General features: G+C 45.4%; 1 protein-coding gene across 5 annotated transcripts in view; it reads right to left on the bottom strand.

Moving 5' to 3' along the window:
* The window catches only part of ADK (adenosine kinase), a 569,255-nt gene that overhangs the window by 24,281 nt on the left and 520,958 nt on the right, over positions 1-24,016 (bottom strand). For all 5 annotated transcript variants that reach the window (XM_073581043.1, XM_073581046.1, XM_073581045.1 and 2 more), the window contains one exon: positions 20,339-20,453. In XM_073581043.1, coding sequence (XP_073437144.1) covers positions 20,339-20,453 — 115 coding nt within the window. The remainder of the gene's footprint in view (positions 1-20,338; positions 20,454-24,016) is intronic.

Below are 24,016 nucleotides of genomic sequence, written 5' to 3'. Positions count from 1 at the left end.
CCGACATCATCTTCGGCCGGCGCCATCCTGGATCCACACGTTGTCCACGCCAGCGACATGTTCTTGCGGCGACGCCATCTTGAGTATCGTGAAATCCCGCGATAGTCAAGATGGCGTCGCCGCCGTGGACGTCGTCGGGATCCAAAATGGCGTCGGCGAAATCTCGCGAGTTTTCGCCGATGCCATTTTGGATCCCGACGTCCTCCACGCCGGCGACATGTTCTTGCGGCGACGCCATCTTGACTATCGTGGGATTTCGCCGATCCAAAATGGCATCGCCGCAAGAACATGTCGCCGGTGTGGAGGACGTCTGGATCCAGGATGGCGCCGGAGGAAGAAGATGTCGGGGATCGTGGATCAGCGGCGATGACGGCGTGAGTATGAGAGACGGAGTGTGAGAAAGGGTCGTATGTGGAGTGAAAGAGTGAGTGGAGATGGTGAAAGGTGAGAGGAGTGTGTGTGTTGAGGGTTAACATGGAAAGAGGTGTGCGGTGACGTCACCGGTTACAACTGGACGGAAGTTGTTACAACCGGAAGCTGCTTAGGGCATTTATTATTATAGATAGGTCTTTCAACTTTAAGTCTTGTCTTAAGCATGAGAAATGCATGATCAATGGGTCTGAGATCTGGTGATTGACTCTTGCAGAAGTGGAATATTCTGGAATTACATTGCAGAATATTCCACTTCTTTGCCTTAATAAATTAATGGGTTTCTTTTGCAGTATACTTTGGGTCATTGTTCATCTGAACTACGAAGTGCCGTCCAATCAACCGTGCTGCATTTAATTGAATCTGGACAGTTTAGCCCTGTACACTTCAAATTCATCTGACGGTGTCTGACTTCAGTAACATAATCAATAAACACTAGTCATCCCGTGCTACTGGCAGCCATGCATGCCCATGTCATCACACTGCCTACACCATGTTTTACAGAGGATGTGGTGGGCTTTGGATCATGAATAGTAATTGGCGAACACAAAACAGTAAAGTTTGGGGTCCATGCACGGACCCTGAACAAGGACTTCTCACGGAAGAGTGTTACTGTTCAGGTTCCGCAGCCCGAGCAAAGCTTGCTGAAAGGCTCAGCACTGGCAATCATCAAGCTTTTCTGGTGTGGACACTCCAGGCCACATCTCAGCCATGTCAAGTATTGGCATGGCAGTGAATGGCTGATGTAGTATGTAGAAAAACAAACAAACTTTTTTATAAAAAAAAAAACCCCGCGGGTATAGCAGACAGCTGTGGACTGCAGCCCTCAGGTGTCTACTTAATCTTGGCTGATTATCTAAGAGAGGGGCCACGCAGTTTTTTTAAAAAAAATTTCAATAAATTTAAAAAAAATGGTGTGAGGTTCCCCCTATTTTTGATAACCAGTCAAGGTAAAGCAGACATCTGGGTGCTGGTATTCTCAGGTTAGGAAGGTGCTTGGATATTTGGCCCTCCCCAAGCCTAAAAATAGCAGTCCGCAGCTGCCCCAGAAAAGGCGCATCCATTAGATGCGCCAATTCTGGCATTTTGCATGGGTCTTCCCACTTGCCCTTGTACGTTGGCAAGCGGGATAATACTTTGGTGTTGTAATCCAATAGTGAAATGTCCCAAGACACATCATGGTGAAGACCTGCTATGTGTAGCACAGGTGAACAGATGATCATAGCTTCCAATCTCCCATGGAGACTAGGCTAGAAGAATGTAAGCAAAAAAACAAACGCAAAACAGGAAAATGGCCCTGGCGTGAAGGGGTCAACAGTCATTCAGTTTCAGGTGGACCTTAAGATACCAAACACAATATTTTGAAAAAAGGAAGAGGACATTTTATATTATCCAATGTATTTATAGGGATACCACGAACTACACCTCAGCTTCTGCAGAACCTGCAAAAATGTATAAAAAGTTATATATTACTTTTACAACAGTGAACTTTGTTCTGTACAAATCTACCAAGTCTGTGACTTCTTTCCGACTGTTGCATTTTGTTATTGCTTCATTGTGCACTGACTGCAAAGCTCGGTCCTCCACAACTAACTTCTATTTACCGATCAGCATGAGAGAAATAAAGGGAAACTGGAGGACTAAGGCTACTTTCACACTTCAGGTTTTCGGCGTCAGGCGCGATCCGGCGTCGTGCCGGAACGCCGGATCCAGCAAATGTTTAGTAAAACCGGATGTGACGGATCCGGTTTTCTACCGGATCCGTCTTTTTCTTGACAGACAAAACCGGATCCGTCTCATCCGGTTCATCCGTTTTTCTATCCGTTTTTTGACGGATTACGCCGGATCCGGTTTTTAAAATTGACCCTTGTGGCCTTCCGAACGGGATTGGCTACTGGAAAACTATATATAGCATGTTCCTACAGCCCTTCTTTGACAGGTTGTAGAGGAGAAAGTGCAGGTTGGAGAGAAGAGCAAGTTACTGGCGAAGATGGATGTTGTCATTGGAAATATTTTGAAGAATTTGGCGGATTTTATAGCGGAGGCGAATCGTTTGAGGGTGATTGTTCTGGAGAAGGAGAGAGCGAGACAGCAGCGCATCAGGCATCGTAGACGACGTTTGTGGATCCACCCCATCACAGCCAAGAGAATGACGCGTGGGGTCTATTCTACACTCTGCATGGACCTTCGACGAAACCCGGATACATTTTTTGGATATGTTAGGATGAAAATGGAGAATTTTGATTACTTGGTGGAGCGCATTGCACACCTCATAAGAAAAGCGGACACCTATTGCCGCTTCTCTGTTTCACCCACAGAGCGTCTGATGGTGACTTTAAGGTAAGCCACATTTATTGGATGTGATCGCATCAGAGCACACTTTCACTGCAATCTTGTTGGTGGTAGTTTGTATCTCCAAGTGTTATAGCTCAGTTTTGGTATGTAATGCTGTGATTTAAAACTAATTTATTGTTTTTTAATTCCCCACAGATTTTTTGCAACTGGAGAATCCCTTTCGTCACTGCATTTCCAGTACAGACTCAGGATTTCCACCATATCTGGAATAGTGAAGTACACATGCCGTGCACTGTGGGACTCCATAGCTGAAGAGTTTTTACCAGAGCCCACAACAGAGAGGTGGATTGAAATTGCTGACAAGTTTCAACAGATATGTCAGTTTCCCAACTGCTTGGGCGCTGTGGACGGGAAACATATCCGCATTGTAAAGCCAGCTGGATCGGGATCTGAATATTTCAATTACAAGAAATATTTTTCAATTGTCCTCATGGCCATCGCTGACGCGGAATACAAATTTATTGCGGTTGATATTGGGGCCTATGGCCGCTCCAATGACTCAAGTTTTCAAACTGTCTGCCATGGGGCGTAAACTGTATGGAAACACCTTCCAGTTCCCACCACCTAGACCGCTGCCGCAAACATCTGGTCCACCTATGCCATTTGTCTGTGTAGGGGATGAAGCCTTCCAGCTGTCAGAACACCTTTTGAAACCGTACTCTAGCAGAGGATTGACAAGACCAAAACGCATTTTTAATTACCGCCTCACAAGAGCAAGAAGAATGGTTGAAAGTACCTTTGGTATTCTGACAGCCAAATGGCGGGTCCTATTGACTACGATCAACCTCAAGACAGAAACTGTGGACGAGGTGATCAAAGCGTGCGTGGTACTCCACAATTTTGTTATCTGCAAGGAACCCATTTCCATTGAGGACACCTCTGAAGAAACCACCTTGCAAGATTACCATGACATTACCACTAGAAGTTCTGTGACGGTTTCAGTAATGAGGGACAATTTTGCACTATACTTTATGTCACCTCAAGGCAGAGTACACTGGCAGGATGACAGAGTGTGAAAGATTTGTGCCCAACCAAACTTGTGTACCTTCTGTACCAACAGTATAAACCTTTGCCAACCAAAGTTGGCTATCTTGTCATGGTCTCTATTTTTAGCTTTAGGCCACAGGTGTGTACCTGGTTGTGTTTTATGCAAAGTATTTCACCTTTTAACAAAAGTTGTGTACATTGTTATGAAATCACCAACAATAAACACAACTTTTTAGGTGAAATACTTTGCTTCAAACACAACCAGGAACGCAACTGTGGCAAAAAGCTAAAATTTACCCACAGTTATATACCTAGTTTTGAATACCATTTCACCTTTTAAATACCCTGTATTTAACCTTTTTCGCCGCAGAAAGAAATGACAGACAACCAGTGTAAAATAATTTAACTTTTATTGAAAAATGTTTTTTTTAGTAAACTTTTTTAAAATTTTAATAAACTTGTTTAATAAAGCTTTGAAACCATAAAACTGGTCATTTTTATTTAAATACACACATTATAAATCTGTGTAGTGTGTGGTGGAAATACTGCTGTAGGGGCTGCGGGACACTTCGACACTGGGAGTGTGGAGAGAGGACTGGGATCGTGGTGGGGAAGGAACAGTTAGAGGTGAAGGTGTGGAAAAAAACTACAGAATGGGTGGACATGTGGGAAGCAGAAGAGGTGGTGGGTGGTGGAGTGGAGGGTTGGGCAGGGACTGTAGGAGCAGATGATGTTGATGGCAAGTTGTATGGGGAAGGAGTTTGGTACGGGGCAGGTTGCTGGAAGTGGGGAGATGTCTGGTACGGGGCAGGTTGCTGGAAGTGGGGAGATGTCTGGTACGGGGCAGGTTGCTGGAAGTGGGGAGATGTCTGGTACGGGGCAGGTTGCTGGAAGTGGGGAGATGTCTGGTGCTGGGGAGGTTGCTGGTGCTGGGGAGGTTGCTGGTGCTGGGGAGGTGGATGGTGCTGGGGAGGTGGATGATGCTGGGGAGGTGGATGATGCTGGGGAGGTGGATGGTATGTAATAGGAGGGGGAGGATGGAAAGTGGCTGGAGGGGGTGTAGATGTAATAGGAGGGGGAGGATGGAAAGTGGCTGGAGGGGGTGTAGATGTAATAGGAGGGGGAGGATGGAAAGTGGCTGGAGGGGGTGCAGGTGGAGGAACTACTGTGGTGGGAGGAGGAGGTTGGGAGGTAACTTGCTGGAGAGCAGCGTGGCATGAATGCATTACATGCATCTGCTGGGCAGGAGAGAGCGTTTCCATGCGCTCCACAACAGACCTGAAAAAGTTGTGGTTTGGCGAAGATCTTGCTTCTGAATGCATGGTTTGCAGAAGTGTCTTCACCTCCAGAATGCTGGAGTTGATCTGCTGATAGCCTGCGGAGATTTGCTCTGACAAGACTTTTAGACAGTTCTGGAAAGATGCATTCAGATGCAAGAACTCTAGCGCATAAGTCTTTTCCTGACCCCTCTGCCGCTGCCGCCCAGTACCCGCAGGTGTACTAGAGGTGGCAGGGGCAGAAGGGTGGGGTAAAGGGAAAGCGATCTCCTCACCAGCAGCTTCATGTAATGTAGGCGGCCACGATGCTCCTGTGCTGGTGGATGGGACAGATGGGTCGAATGTGTGGGAAGGTGCAGATGTACCGGGGCGGTCGAAGTGTCCCTCGGTGCCGGTCTCCTCAGGGATCGCCTCAGAAGGGTCCAATCGTGCAGGCTCCCGAGTGCTGCTCACCGTGCTGTGGAATAAAGAGAAAAAAAAACAATTAAAATAGTGACATGGTATTGCCCTGGCTGAAAAAAAGAAAGTTACATCTAAACATTTTTTTGTCACATGTGGTGTGTATTATTTACCTTCTGGTGAGCATTGTCTCCCGGAGGAACGACAGGGCTCGTGCGTACTTGTACTTGCTCCTGCGTCCTCCAGATCCACTCGGGGCCCGCATCTCTTTATTGAACTCCTTCTTGAAACGATCCCTTACAGACCGCCACCGCTTCACAATTCTCTCCCCTGAAACGAGAAAGGACAAAGTGATTTGTATACAACATCAGTGTTTCCCAAACTCCAGTCCTCATGGTCCCCAGGGGTCATGTTTTCAGGATTTCCAAAGTAAATAGAAATCCTGAACACATGATCCGTGGGGACCACGAGGACTGGAGTTCGGGAAACACTGGTTTAAATCAAGCAACCGGTACTGTATATACTTACGGTCTTTAATCTGGGCCCGAGCTTCGAGGTCCTCCCAGCGGTCCACAAGGAGCGAACAGATTTCCTCCCAGAGTCGTCGGGTAACGATCAGGTCAGCGTGGCGTCGGTCAGCCATATTCCAGAGCGGCTCCCTTTCTCTGACGAGATCGATGAGGCGGTCCACATCAATCCCTCCATCCTCACCGTCAGAGTCGGGAGCACGCTGTGAAGGCTGTTAAAGAAAAAGACAAAAATAACATAATTAGCCTCCACAAAAGAAATGAAATAAAAAGTGCAAAAAAAACAAAGCAAAAATATTTATACTTACACGCTGGTGACCGCCGCGTTGCTGTCGCCGACGACTCTGGGAGGCACTGCGAGGACCTCTTGGCCGAGCACCAGATTGGGAAGACTAGAGAAGAAAACAAAAAATGTTATGTCTTTGGATGTAGGCATTTGTTTGCTGTGTGTGGTCTGCAGAACATTGTTTTCTATGTGTTGTGTGTAGTGTGATGTTGTGTTTCTGCGTTTGATGCAAAAAACTTACCAATTGTGAGCCCACTCCAAGTGTCTGTCCACCCCTTCCTTCCTTCTTCTGGGAGCTCCTCTTCATCTTGTGATTCCTGTTTTGAAATAAAAGGCAATGAATACACATATATTACAGAGATGATGGATTTTGGAAATAAAAACTTACCGTCAAACGCTGACGATGCGATGGAGGGCTCCCAGAAGATGATGTGCTGTCTTCCTGGTGGCCACACTCCATGCCTGTGGGTGGTGTTTCTGCTGCTGCCATTGCTGCTGCTGCTGCTGCTGCTGCATCTATTGGGCGGCTGTTGAATAAAGAGAAACAAAGGGCCAATGAATATCTTGATATTCCATAGCCCTAGTTTGGAGGAATGGGGGATTTGATAATTACCGTCTCTCATCTGCTGCTGGACTCCCCTCCTGTTGTTCAGCATGCTGCTCCATTTGGGGTGGTGCTGATGGTGCTGCTGCTGCAGATGTCTGCTGCCTTCTCCTGCTCCTGGTTCTTGGCTTGGGTGGCATGTTGGGTGTGGCTGAGGGTCCCAATGTCTTGCTTTTATATATGTCCTGTGGGCAGAGCTACTGAGCATGCTCAGACCAAAGAAACCGGATCCGGCCGCCGGATCCGGCGCATTGCGGCGCTCATAGGCTTTCATTGTATGAAAAAGCCGGACACGCCGGATACGGTGTGTCCGGCTTTTTCGACGGATACAAAAAACGTTACAGTCACCGTTTTTTCCAGACGCCGGATCGCGTCACATTGCCGGATCCGGCGAAAATCGGATGAAACGCATGGCCATCCGGCTCGATCCGGCTCTAATGCAAGTCAATGGGGGGGAAACCGGATCCGGCATTGCATTTCGACGGATCCGGTTTTAGTCAAAAGCGCCGGATCGCGCCTGAAGCAGAAAACCTGATGTGTGAAAGAGGCCTAACTGATGCAGAATAGATGTGTTCAGGACCTATCTATACAATCAGAAAGGAGAAGCCTCATTCTCCATCTGCTTATTCCCCATGGCAACTAAGAAAGAATTTCTGGAAGCAGCTGGCCTGTCAGGTAAAGCTGAATTTCAGGGCAATACAACATGGGGAACAGAGAGGTGCCAGGACATCCCTACTCGTTATGGGCACTGCTCTATTCATTATCATGTCAATGGAGTCTGTACAGCCCAGACAAAGCTGGGTTATGAGAACCTCCCAGAGTATCCTGACTCAATCAAGCCACAATACTCCTTACATGAGCATCTGTAACACAGACGTGATTATGTGGGGCCCGCTCAGGAAAGCTAATATTTCAGCAGGTTTATAATAAACACACTGAGCGGTGGCTTTGTACACTGGTCACATTTTATTCCAAAGAACTTGTTGAACAGCTTGCAAAGTTTGGAGGCAAGGACATCTAACTATTGCTCTCTAAACCTCCGCAATTTGTGGCCCGTATTAGCAGGCTGCATAATCAGGCAAGCCAGATTAATATATAATTGCAAAAACAGACAAATCAGTGGAGACTCCAATAAATAAACAAGTGGATACTCTATTTCAAAGGTCTTGGAGTGGCCTAGCCAGTCTCCAGTCCTGAACCCAATAGAAAATCTTTGGAGGGAACTGAAACTTAAGGGCCTTTCACACATAGCGATATCGCAAGCGATACCGCTAAAGCGTCACCGATTTTGTGACGCAACAGCGATATCGCTAGCGATCTCGCTTTGTGTGACACGTCCCTGTGACCGCCCCCCCCACGCTGGATATCATTGATCACGCAGGAAAGGCCTGGGCCATTTTTTCATCGTTGGCGTCCCGCTGGGGCCGAATAGTGACACATGGACGCAGGCGGAAGTCATCATCGCCGCTGACGGATCGCTTATCGCTGCTGAGATCTGTCTGTTTGGCAGCTCACTAGCGACCATTTAGCGATGCACAAGCGATCCTGACCAGGTCGTATCGTTGTCGGGATCGCTGGTGCATCGCTAAATGTAACGGGACCCTTAATGTTGCCCAGCGACAGCCCCAAATCCTGAAAGATCTGTATGGAGGAGTGTACCAAAATCCCTGCTGCAGTGTGTGCAAACTTGGTCAAGAACTACAGCTAATGTCTGACCTCTGTAATTGCAAACAAAGGTTTCTGTGCCAAAGTTCTGTATTTCTATTGCATCAAATACTTATTTCACACAATGAAATGGAAATTATCTAAAAATCATATAATGCGATTTTCTGGATTTTTTTTCTTTAAGATTCTGTCTCTCACAGTTAAAGTGTATCTGTGATGTAGCAATCAATAGCGGGTTGGGGTATACTCGCTTGGCAGCGATAACACAGACGGCAAGATGGTCTTTCCTTAAAAGTTCATTTGGGTTTATTGCTCCACAAAACCCAGCAGAACAAACACAACGTATTCAGCCTTCAAATCCGGCAAAACAAAACAATAGTGTCCATAACAGGGCTCTGCTCCATCAGGCCCCTGGCCACACACACTCTGTTAGAGTTCAGTATTCAGGCGCGGTCTGAGGCCAAACACACACAGTTCCCCAGGCACTGGGTTACCTGCTTAACAGATGCTCCTCAGGTTTCAAAGTCTGGCTTCATACAGGTCCTGTCAGTAGCCCGGACCCTCAGTGCTTCCCGGACTGGAAGGAGCACTCGCCAGCTCCAGTCTCACACATGGGCATATCTCCCCATGTGCTGCAAACAGTAAGCATATAGGACCTTCCTGATGTCACATGAGCATACCCCCTTGAGAGGTGTGTGGATAACCAGCCCCACCCATCACTTCTGGTTAACCCTAAATCTAGCCCTTTACTAAGAATACAGGCTTGTGGGACTACAAACCCCAGCAACCAGTCCTGGATTCACATCGCAACAGACTTCGGTCTGTGCGATACACACCTATTCCTGTAAATACCACTAGCTGGTACGTCACATACCCTCCCCCACTCTGTTCTAACCAGTGGGGATTGTCACGCCTACTGTCTGTTCCACAGCTCCCGCTCTCCCTGCTGTCTCTGCGGCCGCTGCTCTGGCCTCCTCTGCCGCGGCTCCCGCTGTCCCTGCTGTCACGGCGCCGGCGGTCCCTGCCGCCTCTCTTGTCTCCGCGCCGTTCCGGGCTCCTCGGCGCTCCCCTCTCTCTCGGCCCGCCCCCACTGCTGGCGCGCGTCAATCAACTCACCCACTTCCGGTCCTGTGGCCGGCCTCTGTCCCCTGTCAGGCACGCAGGCGCACATCATGCCATACACTACAGCACGCTTCCCCCAGACTGAGCCGCCCTATCCCTTGGCCTCCATGACCCTAGGCGTACCCTGAGCCGGAAGTCCTGCAGCGTGCCCTATATCAGGCAGCCTCACTCCATGCTCAGAGCCTGATTATCAATTGTGGTTCACGCTTGATCTCGGGTCCACGCTCTCCTGCGTTTCCCCAGTCTCTGCGCTCTGTACCCTTCCTGGTCCTCTGTCTTTTCTCCACTTGTGACCTCCCCATGTTCCCTTCCAGGTCCTGTCTGTTCCAGCCTGTGCCCGCCTGCGTCTCTCCTAGAGTCCGTTCCTGCCTCCACCCTTGCCGTCTACCTCCGTCCCCGGGACTACAGCAGTTTCCCCTGTGGTCATCGCCTCCTCCCTGCCTGCCAGTCGGGCTCCAGCCTGTGTTTCCCTCCGGCTGTCCCCAGGTATCATTTTCTGCAGCGATAGTCTCCCCTGGGCCTGCCCCTAACGCTCCCTGTATAGGGGTTGGTACACCAGGCCAGCTCACCCGAGGGAGGTTCGTCGTCATGGTCCTGAGGGTTCACCCTCCGGAGTACTCCCAGTCTCATAGGGATGAACACATGAACACAGTCCAGGGCCCCGAGAAAAGACGTCCCTGTGGTCTTGAGCCATCAGCATTGAGCATTGGCTCCTGATCCCTCAACGACACCAGTTCCTTTAGAGAACTACCATCCGTCACTGTCACCAACTTCCTTTTTGTGGCACCAGATTGTGTCATTCCCCAATCCTGAGTCATGACTTGGTTAGATCCCCCACCCCCCAGCAGTCAACATAGCAGTGTTGTTCACTTCCCTCTGGATTTACAGTTAGGACCAACTTGGTATCATCACATACACTCTTAGGTCCCCTGTCTTGGACTCTCAGCATTGGTTTAACAGGGGATTCACTAGCACTAGTATGCCCCCTGTCCTCAGGACATCTCTAGCAAGCTCTCAGATGGCGTTTTCCTTTATGGCCTAGAGACCCGTTGCACCAGCTGTCTCTAGCTTCTGCTGTGGCCCATCTATTACTGGGAGGACCTCCACGTCGTTGGGTACCATGCTTTAAAAAAGGCTTCCAACTTTGGGAGCGATACAGACTCTAAATCCTCGCTCTTTCCAGCCTTAACTGCTGTAGTTCTTTAAGATGAGCCAGCCTATATGTGAGGAGAATCAGCATATTTCCAAGACTCTCCCTTGTCCCCACCATGAGGACTGGAACCATACCCACTTACCTGGGTACCTTGGCTTCATGTTTATTGGGAATTCTCACTCTCTTCACCCCCGATTTATTGACCATTTCCTGCATGAGTCACCCATTGGACCCCACGACTTCTCCCAGCAGAGCACTTGGCACCTGGACGACATCTTCCAGTAGGTTCCGAGGTTTTCTCATAAGCTGCAGCCGCCTAGCGGCTTCCTCATTCTTCCACCAGATAAACTGCTTCATGCACACACACCTCTCAAGTGCATGTCCCTCAAGATAGCCGCTCGATCCGCCGTGACTTCAGATGTGAACAGAACCACCAGCTGTTTCGCTTCTGGGGACCAGCACACCCTACAGGCTTCTTAAAGTCGTCATGCATCGACTCTCTGGCACACTACTCTCTCAGGTGTTCTGGGACTTTTATAAGGCATTTGAGCAAGGGAGTCTCACCCTTCTCCACTGCATGAAGATGATCGCCGGGCTCAGTCTCCGGACTTCTACCTTTTCGAGTCAGTTGGCCAGAACAGACATGTTGCTCCATTTTCTTCAGGGCTGCTGTATTCATCACCTGGCTTTCTTCCAGGTGGGGCCTTTGAGCTCGGACACCTCTCGTTCCAACGCACTCACTCGGCCCTCAGCAGCCTGTCTCCGAAGCTTCTCTTGCATCAAATGGGCGTGTCTAGTCTCCTTAGCTCGCCTCCCCCATCCTTTGGACAGGGTGAGCTTCCATCACTCAAAGAGGTACCTGCTTCAGGCCTCACTTCTTTGGTGCCTTCCTCTGTTTCTGCACCCTCAACCTTCACTTGGGTCTCAGCAGTGTCCTCTTTAAAAGGTTTGTCCTCCCTCCAAATCGTCACTCTCAGTGTCTTTGGAGCCTTCAACCTTCTCCACTTCTTCTCCCATGGCACTGTTTTTGTTTCCAGCCTCCCTAGAGGTGGATCTGTGATTGGTCTGCTCTCCCTGAGCATTGTGGACTCCTGCACCACCAGCACTTTCCAGGATCTCTTCTCCTATAGCGCCATCCACTGACCCACCATCAGCTGCTTGCTCACAAACCAGAGAGGACACCCACACATCTCTTAGGCTGGGTCAGTCTCCCTGACCTCCTCTTGTGGGGCATTGGCGTTACACTGTGTCAGTTCCTCTGACAGCACCATATCTGTCTCAGCCCCAGCAGATGCTACTGGCAACGACACCACCTTCTTTATGGCACTTGCTCCTTTGGCGATCAGAGGATTTGCCGACCTTGTTGGGCCCTTGCTTACTGTAATCCCTTTCCTTCTTAGAGTCACAGTCACCCCTGCAGTCTGTGTCACAACCCCAGTCTGGTGAACTCCCAGGTCGCTCTCTAACTCGGTGTCCCCTCCACTCTTTTCACTCCCAGTCATACTGTCGCACAGTTCAGGTGACGTCAGTACGTTTGGCAGACGCATACCTTCCTCCGGGCACCCCTATGTCTGACCAGTCAATGTTGGGAGGTATAGGTGGCATAATGTACCCAACCCCATCAGCATAGAGCCCTTCATCTTCCTGCTGTAGAGGAGCTCCCTTCTCCCACAAAACCGGGAACAGCCTAGAGTCCCGGGCTACCATCACCGAATGGGATAAGTTAGGAACTACCGCGACATCATGGCTTGCAATGTCATTGGCAGTCTCGAGGATCACCCTGGCCACCGGATAGTCTTTAGTGCCCCCATGGACACAGGTGACCCCGATCTTTCTTTTGGGTAGTACATACACATTGTATTCAGCCCTCACTAGGGTCATCAAGCCGTGCAGGATGCTTGTCATTTTCCACAGAACACCAGGACTGGCAAATTCGCCAATGGCGCCCTGTGCTGTTCACAGATGAAAGCAGGTTCACACTGAGCACATGTGACAGATGTGACAGTCTGGAGACACCGTGGAGAGCGATCTGCTGCCTGCAACATCCTTCAGCATGACCGGTTTGGCAGTGGGTCAGTAATGGTGTGGGGTGGCATTTCTTAGGAGGGCCGCACGGTGTTGGGCTGTACAGCACAACCCCCATCTGTGGACGTCGGGTCCTCAGACCATCCTCATGGAGTTGGTTTCTAACCGTTTGTGCAGACACATGCACATTTGTGGCCTACTGGAGGTCATTTTGCAGGGCTCTGGCAGTGCTCCTCCTGTTCCTTCCTTATAATAACAATAATAAATTTTATTTCTACAGCGCCGACATATTCCACAGCACTTTACATTTCAGAGGGGATTTGTACAGACAATAGACATTACAGCATAACAATAATCACAGATTATAACAAATACCAACAGGAATGAGGGCCCTGCTCGCAAGCTTACAGTCTATGAGGAAAGAGGTAGACACGAAAGGTGGGTGGTAACAGTTGCCCTGATTGTATGGACCAGCCATAATGTTAAGTGTGTAACATTACAGACACAGAGGGCTAATGGATGCATAAAGCATGTGGGAACATGATGCGGGGAACCTGGTTATGGTAAAACTTTTGGCTGTGCCACACAGGGATAGATTAGGTTAATGTGTTGAGGCGATAGGCCTGTCTGAATAAATGCGTTTTCAGGGCACGCTTAAAATTGTGGGGATTGGGGACTAATCATATTGACCTGGGAAGTGCATTCCAAAGAATTGGCGCAGCACGTGTAAAGTCTTGGAGACGGGAGTGGGAGGTTCTGATTATTGAGGATGCTAACCTCAGGTTATCAGCAGAATGGAGGGCGCGGGTAGGGTGGTATACTGAAACAAGGGAGGTGATGTAGGGTGGTGTTGAGCCATGGAGGGCTTTGTGGGTGAGGGTAATACGTTTATACTGAATAATGATTTATCATACCGCCGAACAAAAAGTGCAATAACGCGTGATCAAAAAGACGCATATAAATATCCATGGTAGCGCTGAAAACGTCATCTTGTCCCGCAAAAAACGAGCCGCCATACAGTGTCATCAGTGAAAAAATAAGAAAGTTATAGTTCGCAGAATAAAGAGATGCAAAAATATTTATTTTTTATATAAAATTGTTTTCATTGCATAAAAGCGCCAAAACATAAAAAAACGACCTAAATGAGGTATCGCTGTAACCGTACAGACCCGAAGAATATACGGGCTTTATCAATTTTACCGCACGCGGAACGGTGTAAACGCACTCCCCAAAAGAAATTCATGAAACGCTGGTTTTTGTTCGGAGTCCCAAAAATCGGAATAAAAAGCGATCAAAAGATGTCACGTGCCCGAACATGATACCAATAAAAGCGTCAACTCGTCCCGCAAAAAATAAGACCTCACATGACTCAGTGGGTAAAAATATGGAAAAGTTAGAGCTCTCAATATGTGGTGATGCAAAAACTATTTTTACAATAAAAAGCGTCTTTTAGCATGCGACAGCTGCCAAATATAAAAACCGCCAAAAATAGTAAATCAAACCCCTGTTATCACCCCCTTAGTTAGGGAAAAATAATAAAATAAAAAAAATGTATTTATTTCCATTTTCCCATTAGGGTTAGGGCTGAGATTAGGGGAGTGTTGGGGTTAGGGTTGGAGTTATAATTGGGGGGTTTCCACTGTTTGGGCACATCAGGTGCTCTCCAAATGCAACATGGCGTCTGCCATGCGCCTAAACAGTGTTTTACCCCCACATATAGGGTATCAGCGTACTCAGGACAAATTGGACATCAACTTTTGGGGTCCAATTTCTCCTGGTACCCTTGGGAAAATAAAAAAAATGGGGAATAAAAGATCATGTTTGTTGAAAAAATACGATTTTTTTATTTTCACGCCCGGTCGTTATAAACTTCTGTGAAGCACTGGGGGGTTCAAAGTGCTCACCACACATCTAGATAAGTTCCTTAGGGGGTCTAGTTTCCAAAATGGGGCCACTTGTGGGGGGTTTCCACTGTTTAGGTACATCAGGGGCTCTCCAAAAGCAACATGACACCCGCAGACCATTCCATCGAAGTCTGCATATTCCAAAATGTCACTACTTCCCTTCTGAGCCCCGACGTGTGCACATACAGTAGTTTTCTCCCACATATGGGGTATCAGCGTACTCAGGACAAATTGGACAACAACTTTTGGGGTCCAACTTTTCCTGGTACCCTTGGGAAAATAAAAAAAAATGGTGACTAAAAGATCATGTTTGTGGAAAAAATACGATTTTTTTATTTTCACACCCGGGTGTTATAAACTTCTGTGAAGCACTGGGGGGTTCAAAGTGCTCACCACACATCTAGATAAGTTCCTTGGGGGGTCTAGTTTCCAAAATGGTGTCATTTGTGGGGGGTTTCCACTGTTTTGGTACATCAGGGGTTTTCCAAACGCGACATGGTGTCTGATCTCAATTCCAACCAAAAAAATCAAATGGCACTGCTTCCCTTCTGAGCTCTGCCATGCGCCCAAATAGTGGTTTACCCCCACATGTGGGGTATCAGCGTACTCAGGACAAATTGCACAATAACTTTTAGGGTCCCGTTGCCCTTGGGAAAATAAAAATTGGGGGGGGTGAAAAGATCATTTTTGTGGAAAAAATATGATTTTTTAATTGTACCGCTGTACGTTATAAACTTATGTGAAGCCCTTGTTGGTTCAAAGTTCTCACAACATATCTAGATAAGTTCCTTGGGGGGGTCTAGTTTCCAAAATGGGGTCACTTGTGGGGGGGTTTCCACTGTTTAGGTACATCAGGGGCTCTCCAAACATGACATGGCGTCCGATCTGAATTCTAGCCAATTTTGCATTGAAAAAGTCAAACGGCACTCCTTACCTTCTGAGCTCTGCCATGCGCCGAAACAGTGGTTCCCCCCCACATATCAGGTATCAGCGTACTCAGAACAAACTGCACAATAACTTTTGCAGTCCAGCTTCTCCTGTTACCCTTGGTAAAATAAAAAAAATTGAACCTGAAGTATTTTTTTTTGTGAAAAAAAGTTAAATGTTCATTTTTTTTTTAAATATTCAAAAAATTCCTGTGAAGCACCTGAAGGGTTAATAAACTTCTTGAATGTGGTTTTGAGCACCTTAAGGGGTGCAGTTTTTAGAATGGTGTCACTTTTGGGTATTTTCTATCATATAGACCCCTCAAAGTGGCTTCAAATGTGATGTGGTCCGTAAAAATAAAATGGTGTTGCAAAAATGAGAAATCGCTGGTCAACTTTTAACCCTCATAAATTCCCAAGAAAAAAAAATTTGGGTTCGAAAATTGTGCTGATGTAAAGCAAACATGTGGGAAATGTTACTTAAGTTTTTTGTGTGCCGTATCTCTGTGATTTAAGGGCATAAAAATTCAAAGTTGGAAAATTGATACATTTTCAAAATTTTCACCAAATTTCCTTTTTTTCACAAATAAACTCAAGTTATATGAATGAAATTTTACCAGTAGCATGAAGTACAAGATGTCACGATAAAACAATGTCAGAATCACCAGGATCCATGGAAGTGTTCCAGAGTTATTACCTCATAAAGGGACAGTGGTCAGAATTGTAAAAAATGGCCCTGTCATTAACGTGCAAACCACCCTTGGGGCTTAAGGGGTGAAGACCACCTTACAATCTATCAAGTTCATGTTTCCATTTTACATTTCTTGCTTCTCAAGATAGTACAGTATGTGTTGCCATTCTATGCTGCAGTAGGCTAAATAGGCTCATCCACAGTTATCCAAGATATGGTCTTCAGAAATTAAGGTACTGCTTAATTTGGATTCCAGAAAAGTGATATACACTAACGACGTATATGTAATTATGGCTGGGGAATTCCAAACAGACATTTACTGAAGCAATTAATGTCCTAATTATCTCATCTAATAAGAGATGCCAGTTTCATGAAATTAATAATCAAAAAACAGGCAAATAATTTTAAATTAGTCAGAGTAACCAGTCTTCCCCCAGGAAATCATTGTTATGTGGATTTATTTCTAATACTCATGGTATAAATAGAAAACTTGTCATGTTTTCTGGCAAAACAATTCTCAGCCACTTCCTCATCTTACAAGTCACAAACAGCCAAATTCAGTAAATTGATTAACACAAACTGATTTGTCAAGATTATGATGGCGAGATTATATTTAATGAAATGATTGTTTTTTTTTCCCTAAACAGATTAACCAATTATTGACAGATGGAATTAAGGTTAATGTAAAGTACATTCTTTCAACAAGATTGGGGAAATATAAGCTGTATAATTAGCAGAGTTCTCCGTGACCAGAGTTTGATCGACCCATTTAACCCTCATACTGATTATCCCGAGCTGTGTTTCATCTAGGACAAAAAAAATAAGAAAACAAATTTTTGCCAAAAAAGGAGTAGCAGGACAAAATATTCTGCCGGCAAAAATAAGCCCTCCATTTCCAGACAGAAAAATAGAAATGTGATGAAAGATGTAAATATAAAATCCAGAAAACAATGGCAAATTCCATGTCTGCTGGAAAACAAGGGGTGAAAATGCTTCACCTGTCCTGTAGCCTACATTTATCATTAAGGATTTAAAATCTACAATGAAAAAGCTACATTTTTGAAAGTATATCTTAAATGTGCTGAGTTAGGAGAACATGAAATTTGGATATTAGATTATTATTACTGACATTTAGAAAATAAAAGACACTGTATATGTTATTTACCAAAAACATTTACTACTTTCTTTATATTGCTTGACCTCCTATAGCCCTTATACCAACCGGACAGATTGCAGCTCACCCCAACACAAGTTGCAGCAGGTACTGTCAGGAGGAGTGTGAGGAGACCCATTAGTTTAAAGGGACCTTGTCACCAGGTTTTCCCATATAAAGGACGGCCAGCATCCTTCAGCCCTATTTTACAACATTCGAGTATGATGTATATATGTCCCCAATCCACTCTGCAGATCCCAAAAAAGAGCTTTATGATACTCAAAGAGGGCTCGATCCGGCATCCAGCTCCTCCCCTCTTCTTACGATCGCTGTCCAAAGGACTGTAGTGCGCGCATGTGCAGGCTTTACCTGTGGGTTATGAGTACTTTTTGGCCTTTCCTCGGGCATACGCACTACAGTACTTTGGCTCTGCCCTCGACAGGGCACAGAGAAAATCAAGCCTGCGATGAGAGACACTGTCTGGATGACGTAGGACACGTCATCCATACGAAGCAGCTATGGAAGACAGATCGTAAGAGAGAAGACACCAGATCAAGACGTCCATCGGACCAGGACACGCTGTCTGTAAGTATAATAAAAGGTCTTTTTTTTGTGCCTTGCAGAGCAGATTGGGGACATATATACATTATACTAGAATGCTATGGTTGAAAGATGCTGGTCATACTTTATATGGGGAAAAACCAGGTGACAGATTCTCTTTTAAGAAAAGTATTCACACAGCATCAGTGATCACCTCTGATGTATTTAACCCCATTCACGACACCCCGATCTATCAAAATATAAAAACAATTAACTCAATCGGTAAACACGTGAATGTCACTTGCGCAGGCGCAGTTCGTGGTCTTGTGGCCATGAATTGTGCCCTCGCAAGTGACACTGCCGTGGTGCCTTATGGGATTCGGGAACAGTGGCCGGAAGAGTCCCAACTGGGGATTATATTATATATATATATATATATATATATACACTCACTGGCCACTTTATTAGGTACACCTGTCCAACTGTGTGTTAAGACTTAATTTCTAATCTGCCAATCACATGGCGGCAACTCAGTGCATTTAGGCATGTAGACATGGTCAAGACAATCTCCTGCAGTTCAAACCGAGCATCAGTATGGGGAAGAAAGGTGATTTGAGTGCCTTTGAACGTGGCATGATTGTTGGTGCCAGAAGGGCTGGTCTGAGTATTTCAGAAACTGCTGATCTACTGGGATTTTCACGCACAACCATCTCTAGGGTTTACAGAGAATGGTCCGAAAAAGAAAAAAAATCCAGTGAGCGGCAGTTCTGTGGCCGGAAATGCCTTGTTGATGCCAGAGGTCAGAGGAGAATGGGCAGACTGGTTCGAGCTGATAGAAAGGCAACAGTGACTCAAATTGCCACCCGTTACAACCAAGGTAGGCAGAAGAGCATCTCTGAACGCACAGTGCGTCGAACTTTGAGGCAGATGGGCTACAGCAGCAGAAGACCACACCGGGTACCACTCCTCTCAGCTAAGAACAGGAAACTGAGGCTACAATTTGCACAAGCTCATCGAAATTGGACAGTAGAAGATTGGAAAAACGTTGCCTGGTCTGATGAGTCTCGATTTCTGCTGCGACATTCGAATGGTAGGGTCAGAATTTGGCATAAACAACATGAAAGCATGGATCCATCCTGCCTTGTATCAACGGTTCAGGCTGGTGGTGGTGGTGTCATGGTGTGGGGAATTTTTTCTTGGCACTCTTTGGGCCCCTTGGTACCAATTGAGCATCGTTGCAACGCCACAGCCTACCTGAGTATTGTTGCTGACCATGTCCATCCCTTTATGACCACAATGTACCCAACATCTGATGGCTACTTTCAGCAGGATAATGCGCCATGTCATAAAGCTCGAATCATCTCAGATTGGTTTCTTGAACATGACAATGAGTTCACTGTACTCAAATGGCCTCCTCAGTCACCAGATCTCAATCCAATAGAGCATCTTTGGGATGTGGTGGAACGGGAGATTCGCATCAGGGATGTGCAGCCGACAAATCTGCGCCAACTGTGTGATGCCATCATGTCAATATGGTCCAAAATCTCTGAGGAATGCTTCCAGCACCTTGTTGAATCTCTGCCACGAAGAATTGAGACAGTTCTGAAGGCAAAAGGGGGTCCAACCCGTTACTAGCATGGTGTACCTAATAAAGTGGCCAGTGAGTGTATATATATATATATATATATATATATATATATATATATATATATATATATATAGAGAGAGAGAGAGAGAGAGAGAGAGAGAGAGAGAGGGAGAGGGAGAGAGAGAGAGAGAGATAGTACTAATAAAAACTTTCTCTCGCCCTGCAAAAAATAAGCTATCATACAGAGCTCCATCCGACAAAAAATAAAAATGTCAAGAGAAATGGAGACAACTCTAATTTTTTTTTGCAAACGTCTGATTTTTTTTTCACCACTAAAATACAAAAAAACTGGACAGGCTTGGTATCGCCGTAATCGTATTGATGAGGAGAAACATACTGCATGGTCATTTTTACCACAAAATGTACGCCGTACATATTCCGAAAACCCAATGTCAGAATTGTGTGTTTTTTTCCACAATTTGGAATTTTGCCCTCGTTTGAGTACAAATATGTGGTAAGATGAATTGTGTCATTCAAAAGTACAAGTAGTCTCAAAAAAATGCCTCATATGTCTGTATGTGGACAGAAAAATAAAAGAAAAAAATGGAAACAAAAAAACAAAAATGTGCTGTGACGGGAAGGGGTTAATAGTTACACTTTTTCCCAAATTCATGTGCCACTCTAATGGTATACGATAAGAAACATACCTGTTGCCATAATGGTGTCCTCATGACCCTGTGTAAACACAACAATCCGTGGCCTTTTCATGTTAATCTTTGGCAATGCCTGTGTTTTTTTGGCAATCTCCTTGATATTGTCAGTCTGGAAATTTAAAAATATAAACAAGAACAACTATATATAACAAAAATTTTTTTAAAGAGCTTTTCTACTTTTCCATTCTCAGCAAAGCGAACCTCTAAAGCTGTGCAAGTATGTAACCAGGCAACGGTGAGTAACATCTACCTTTATTATTTCACATGTCTGAGGGCGATTGGGGTCCACTCAGTGAAAAGTGGAAAATCCTTCTATAATACTCTGTTCACATCTTATTTAAACCAATTCAATGAACAGTACTGTGCAAAAGTTTTAGACAGATTTTAAAAAAAATGCTGCAAATTGAAAATGCTCTCAAATATATATGTATTAATAGTATATTATCGTCAATGAACAAAATACAAAGGGTATGAACAAAAGAGAAATCTAAATCAAACCAATCTTTGGTGTGCGACGGCCCTTCATCTTCAAAACAAAATCAATTCTTCTAGGTCACTTTAACACAGTTTTTGAAGGAACTTGGCAAGGGAGATGGTGCTTCACATCTTGGAGAACTAACCACAGATCTTCTGTGTATGAGGCTTGTGCAGAACCTTCTGTCATTTCATGATCAGGGCTCTGTGAGGCCGCACCATCACTTCCAGATCTCATTGTTTTTCTTTACACTGAAGACAATTCTTAATGACATTGGCTGGATGTTTGAGATCGTTGTTCTGATTCAGAATACATTTGGAGCCAGAACCACATTGTTGGGTAAATATCTGCTTGTAGTTCTCAGCATTGAGGACATCAAGAAATGGAAAACACTGAGGGCCATAGATGAAGTAGTCAGCCAAGGAAACTTAATGCAGCAGGTGAAAGACACGTCATGCTTATTTCCCTTCAAAATAGAAAGATGTCCAGCAGTGCCACCAGCTCAGAACTGGTAAAAACCAGTGAGAACTCACTACCTCCATTTACTATTTGGAAAAGTTTGGTCTTCAAGGAAAAAACACAGCCAAGACCAAACTTTTGGCAAAGAAACAAGGCTAAATGACTCCAATGCACAGCTTTCCAGGTTATTATAATGTTCAAATAGTCAAGCTCTGCCTCTAGTTCCTCCCTGCTCCCATCTACACAGAAATGCATCCATAGCAGCCGTCTTCTCTCTCAGTAATGGGAATATCTGACTTCACGGAATACCTCAATATTGAGAATTTTGATAACAAATTATCAATTTTAGCAGCAAAAGAAGCACATTTTTGTGACAAAAATAAGCAACTTTGTAATATATGTTATGTGTACTTATGATTTATGAATAAAAAAATTAAAACGACAGTTACGCTTTATTACATAATAATTTGGAACTATGAAAACATAACTAAACAGCAGAAAAATGTCAGCAAAAGACCTGGACTGAGGACTCAATATGTGATATATTTGGCTGTTACAGAAGGCAGTTTACTCACCGAAAGACTGATGAACTGTACAATAATGAGTGTGCAACAGGTGTATGACATAGTGTATGCTCCTTGCAAGTTTTTGAATGCATATAAAAAAAAAAATGGAGTTGGATATTTGGTAAAGACTACGGATGTTATTGATGCTGAGAAACAGGCAGATACGTATCCATTATGTTATACCATCAGGGAGGCATCTGACTGACTTCAAATTTATTCTACAGCATGACAATGATATCAAACATACAGCCAATCTCATTAATAATGAGGGGCCTTGGAAGTGATGATAAAAGTCCTACAGAGCCCTGATCTCATCATCATTCAGTCTGTCTGAGATTACAAGAGATAAAAAGAATTGCACAACACGACATGTAAGAGAAGATCTGAGGTTAGTTTTCCAACATGTTTGGAACAATCGGACTACTGAATTCCTTCAAATACTATTTTGATGGCAAAGGTTGTTGATGTAGAGAAAACTGAGGAATAGCCTGACTGAGCTTTACTACCTGGTTTATCTTACCTGATGAAGAAGACAATTTGTCCCCAAAGTATGTTGTTTATACACCCTTAATAAAGTCCTCTATTCACACTCTAAAGGCCCTTTTACATTTAGCGATGCACCAGCGATCCGACCAGCAATACGACCCGGTCAGGATCGCTGGTGCATCGCTAAATGATCGTTAGTGAGCTTTCACACAGAAAGAACTCACAGCGATGCAGCAGCGACGCAGAGCACGATACTCACCTTTCACACACAGTGATCCTGACGTCCTCCCGCTCGCGTCCAGCGTCGCTCGTCGTCACAACAGGAAGCGCCCGACGAGAAATGGAGCCGGACATTCTCGCGCGATCAGCGATGGACAGCGGGGGAGCCGGTCGGAGGCAAGTATCACACATAGCGATATCGCTAGCAATATCGCTATAACGTCACAAAACCGGTGACGTTTTAGCGATATTGCTAGCGATATCACTTAGTGTAAAACCCCCTTAAACCTCTGGATGCAATATAAGAGAAGCACAATCTAAATATTCCACAACACTATGATACACTGAACCTCAATCAGCATATCAAAGAGGAGATCTCAGCTGCTATTGCTCTATACACATACACTTTTGGATGTTCTGCTCCTAGCATGACTTTCCAGATGAGTCCCAATAATAATAATAATAATTTTTATTTATATAGCGCCAACATATTCCGCAGCACTTTACAATTAAGCGGGGACATGTACAGACAATAAATTCAATACAAGTTAAGACAATTCAAACAATGACATTAGGAGTGAGGTCCCTGCTCGCAAGCTTACAATCTACAATCTACAGTCCCAGTCCAATCTTACAATCTACAGTCCCAGTTATAATATGCATTTAACATTTTTATTTGGAGGCGATACCCTGTGAATTTTTATTTGTTGGGTTTATTTTTCATGTACTTACTTGGTCACACCAAATATTGATATGAATTAGATTTCTCTTTTGTTCGTTCACTTTGCATTTTCTTCAAGGCAACCTGTCAAATAAGAACGCTATTAACTTGCAGATATGGGGTTAATCTGCAGGTTGGCAGCATTCTCTCACCCCGTGGAGACGCCACAATAAGTGCACCGCGCTGCCAGAAAGAAATGATCTTTATCCCTCCCGTCAGGCTTGTTCTTCAGCCACAGGGAAGGTGCTGGCAAAATTTCTCTAACAGCGCCCCCAATGCTGACTGACAGCCAACTCTAATGAAGGATCGGCTGTCAGTCAGTGCCAGGACATAGTGGTGACAAACCGTGTCGGAGACACCCGTGACTGAAAGAACGCGCCTTCCAGGAGGAATGAAGTTCATTTCTTCCTGGCAGTGGGGCTCTTAGTGTTGCGGCCGCATGGTGTTAGAACGCTATTAACCTGCAGATTAATCGCATATCTGAGGGTTAATAGCATCATTTTTTATGTCAGGTTTAGTGTTGAGCTTTCCGATACCGCAAGTATCGGGTATCGGCCGATATTTGCCGTATCGGAATTCCGATACCGAGTACCGATACTTTTTTCGTATCGGATACCGGAATCGGAAGTCCAAAATGCAATGAGCCACTTTTGTGGCTCTGATTAGCTGCCGAAATGACGTCATCATGATGCGCTGTCTGTGCGCATCATGATGCGCCGTCAGTTCGGGCCTTCGGGGGGGGCTGT

The sequence above is a fragment of the Dendrobates tinctorius genome, unplaced genomic scaffold (assembly GCF_039654945.1).
Source record: "Dendrobates tinctorius isolate UK_male_01 unplaced genomic scaffold, ASM3965494v1 ptg000068l, whole genome shotgun sequence".
Taxonomy (NCBI): Eukaryota; Metazoa; Chordata; class Amphibia; order Anura; family Dendrobatidae; genus Dendrobates; species Dendrobates tinctorius.
This window is presented reverse-complemented; position numbering and strand designations above follow the sequence as displayed.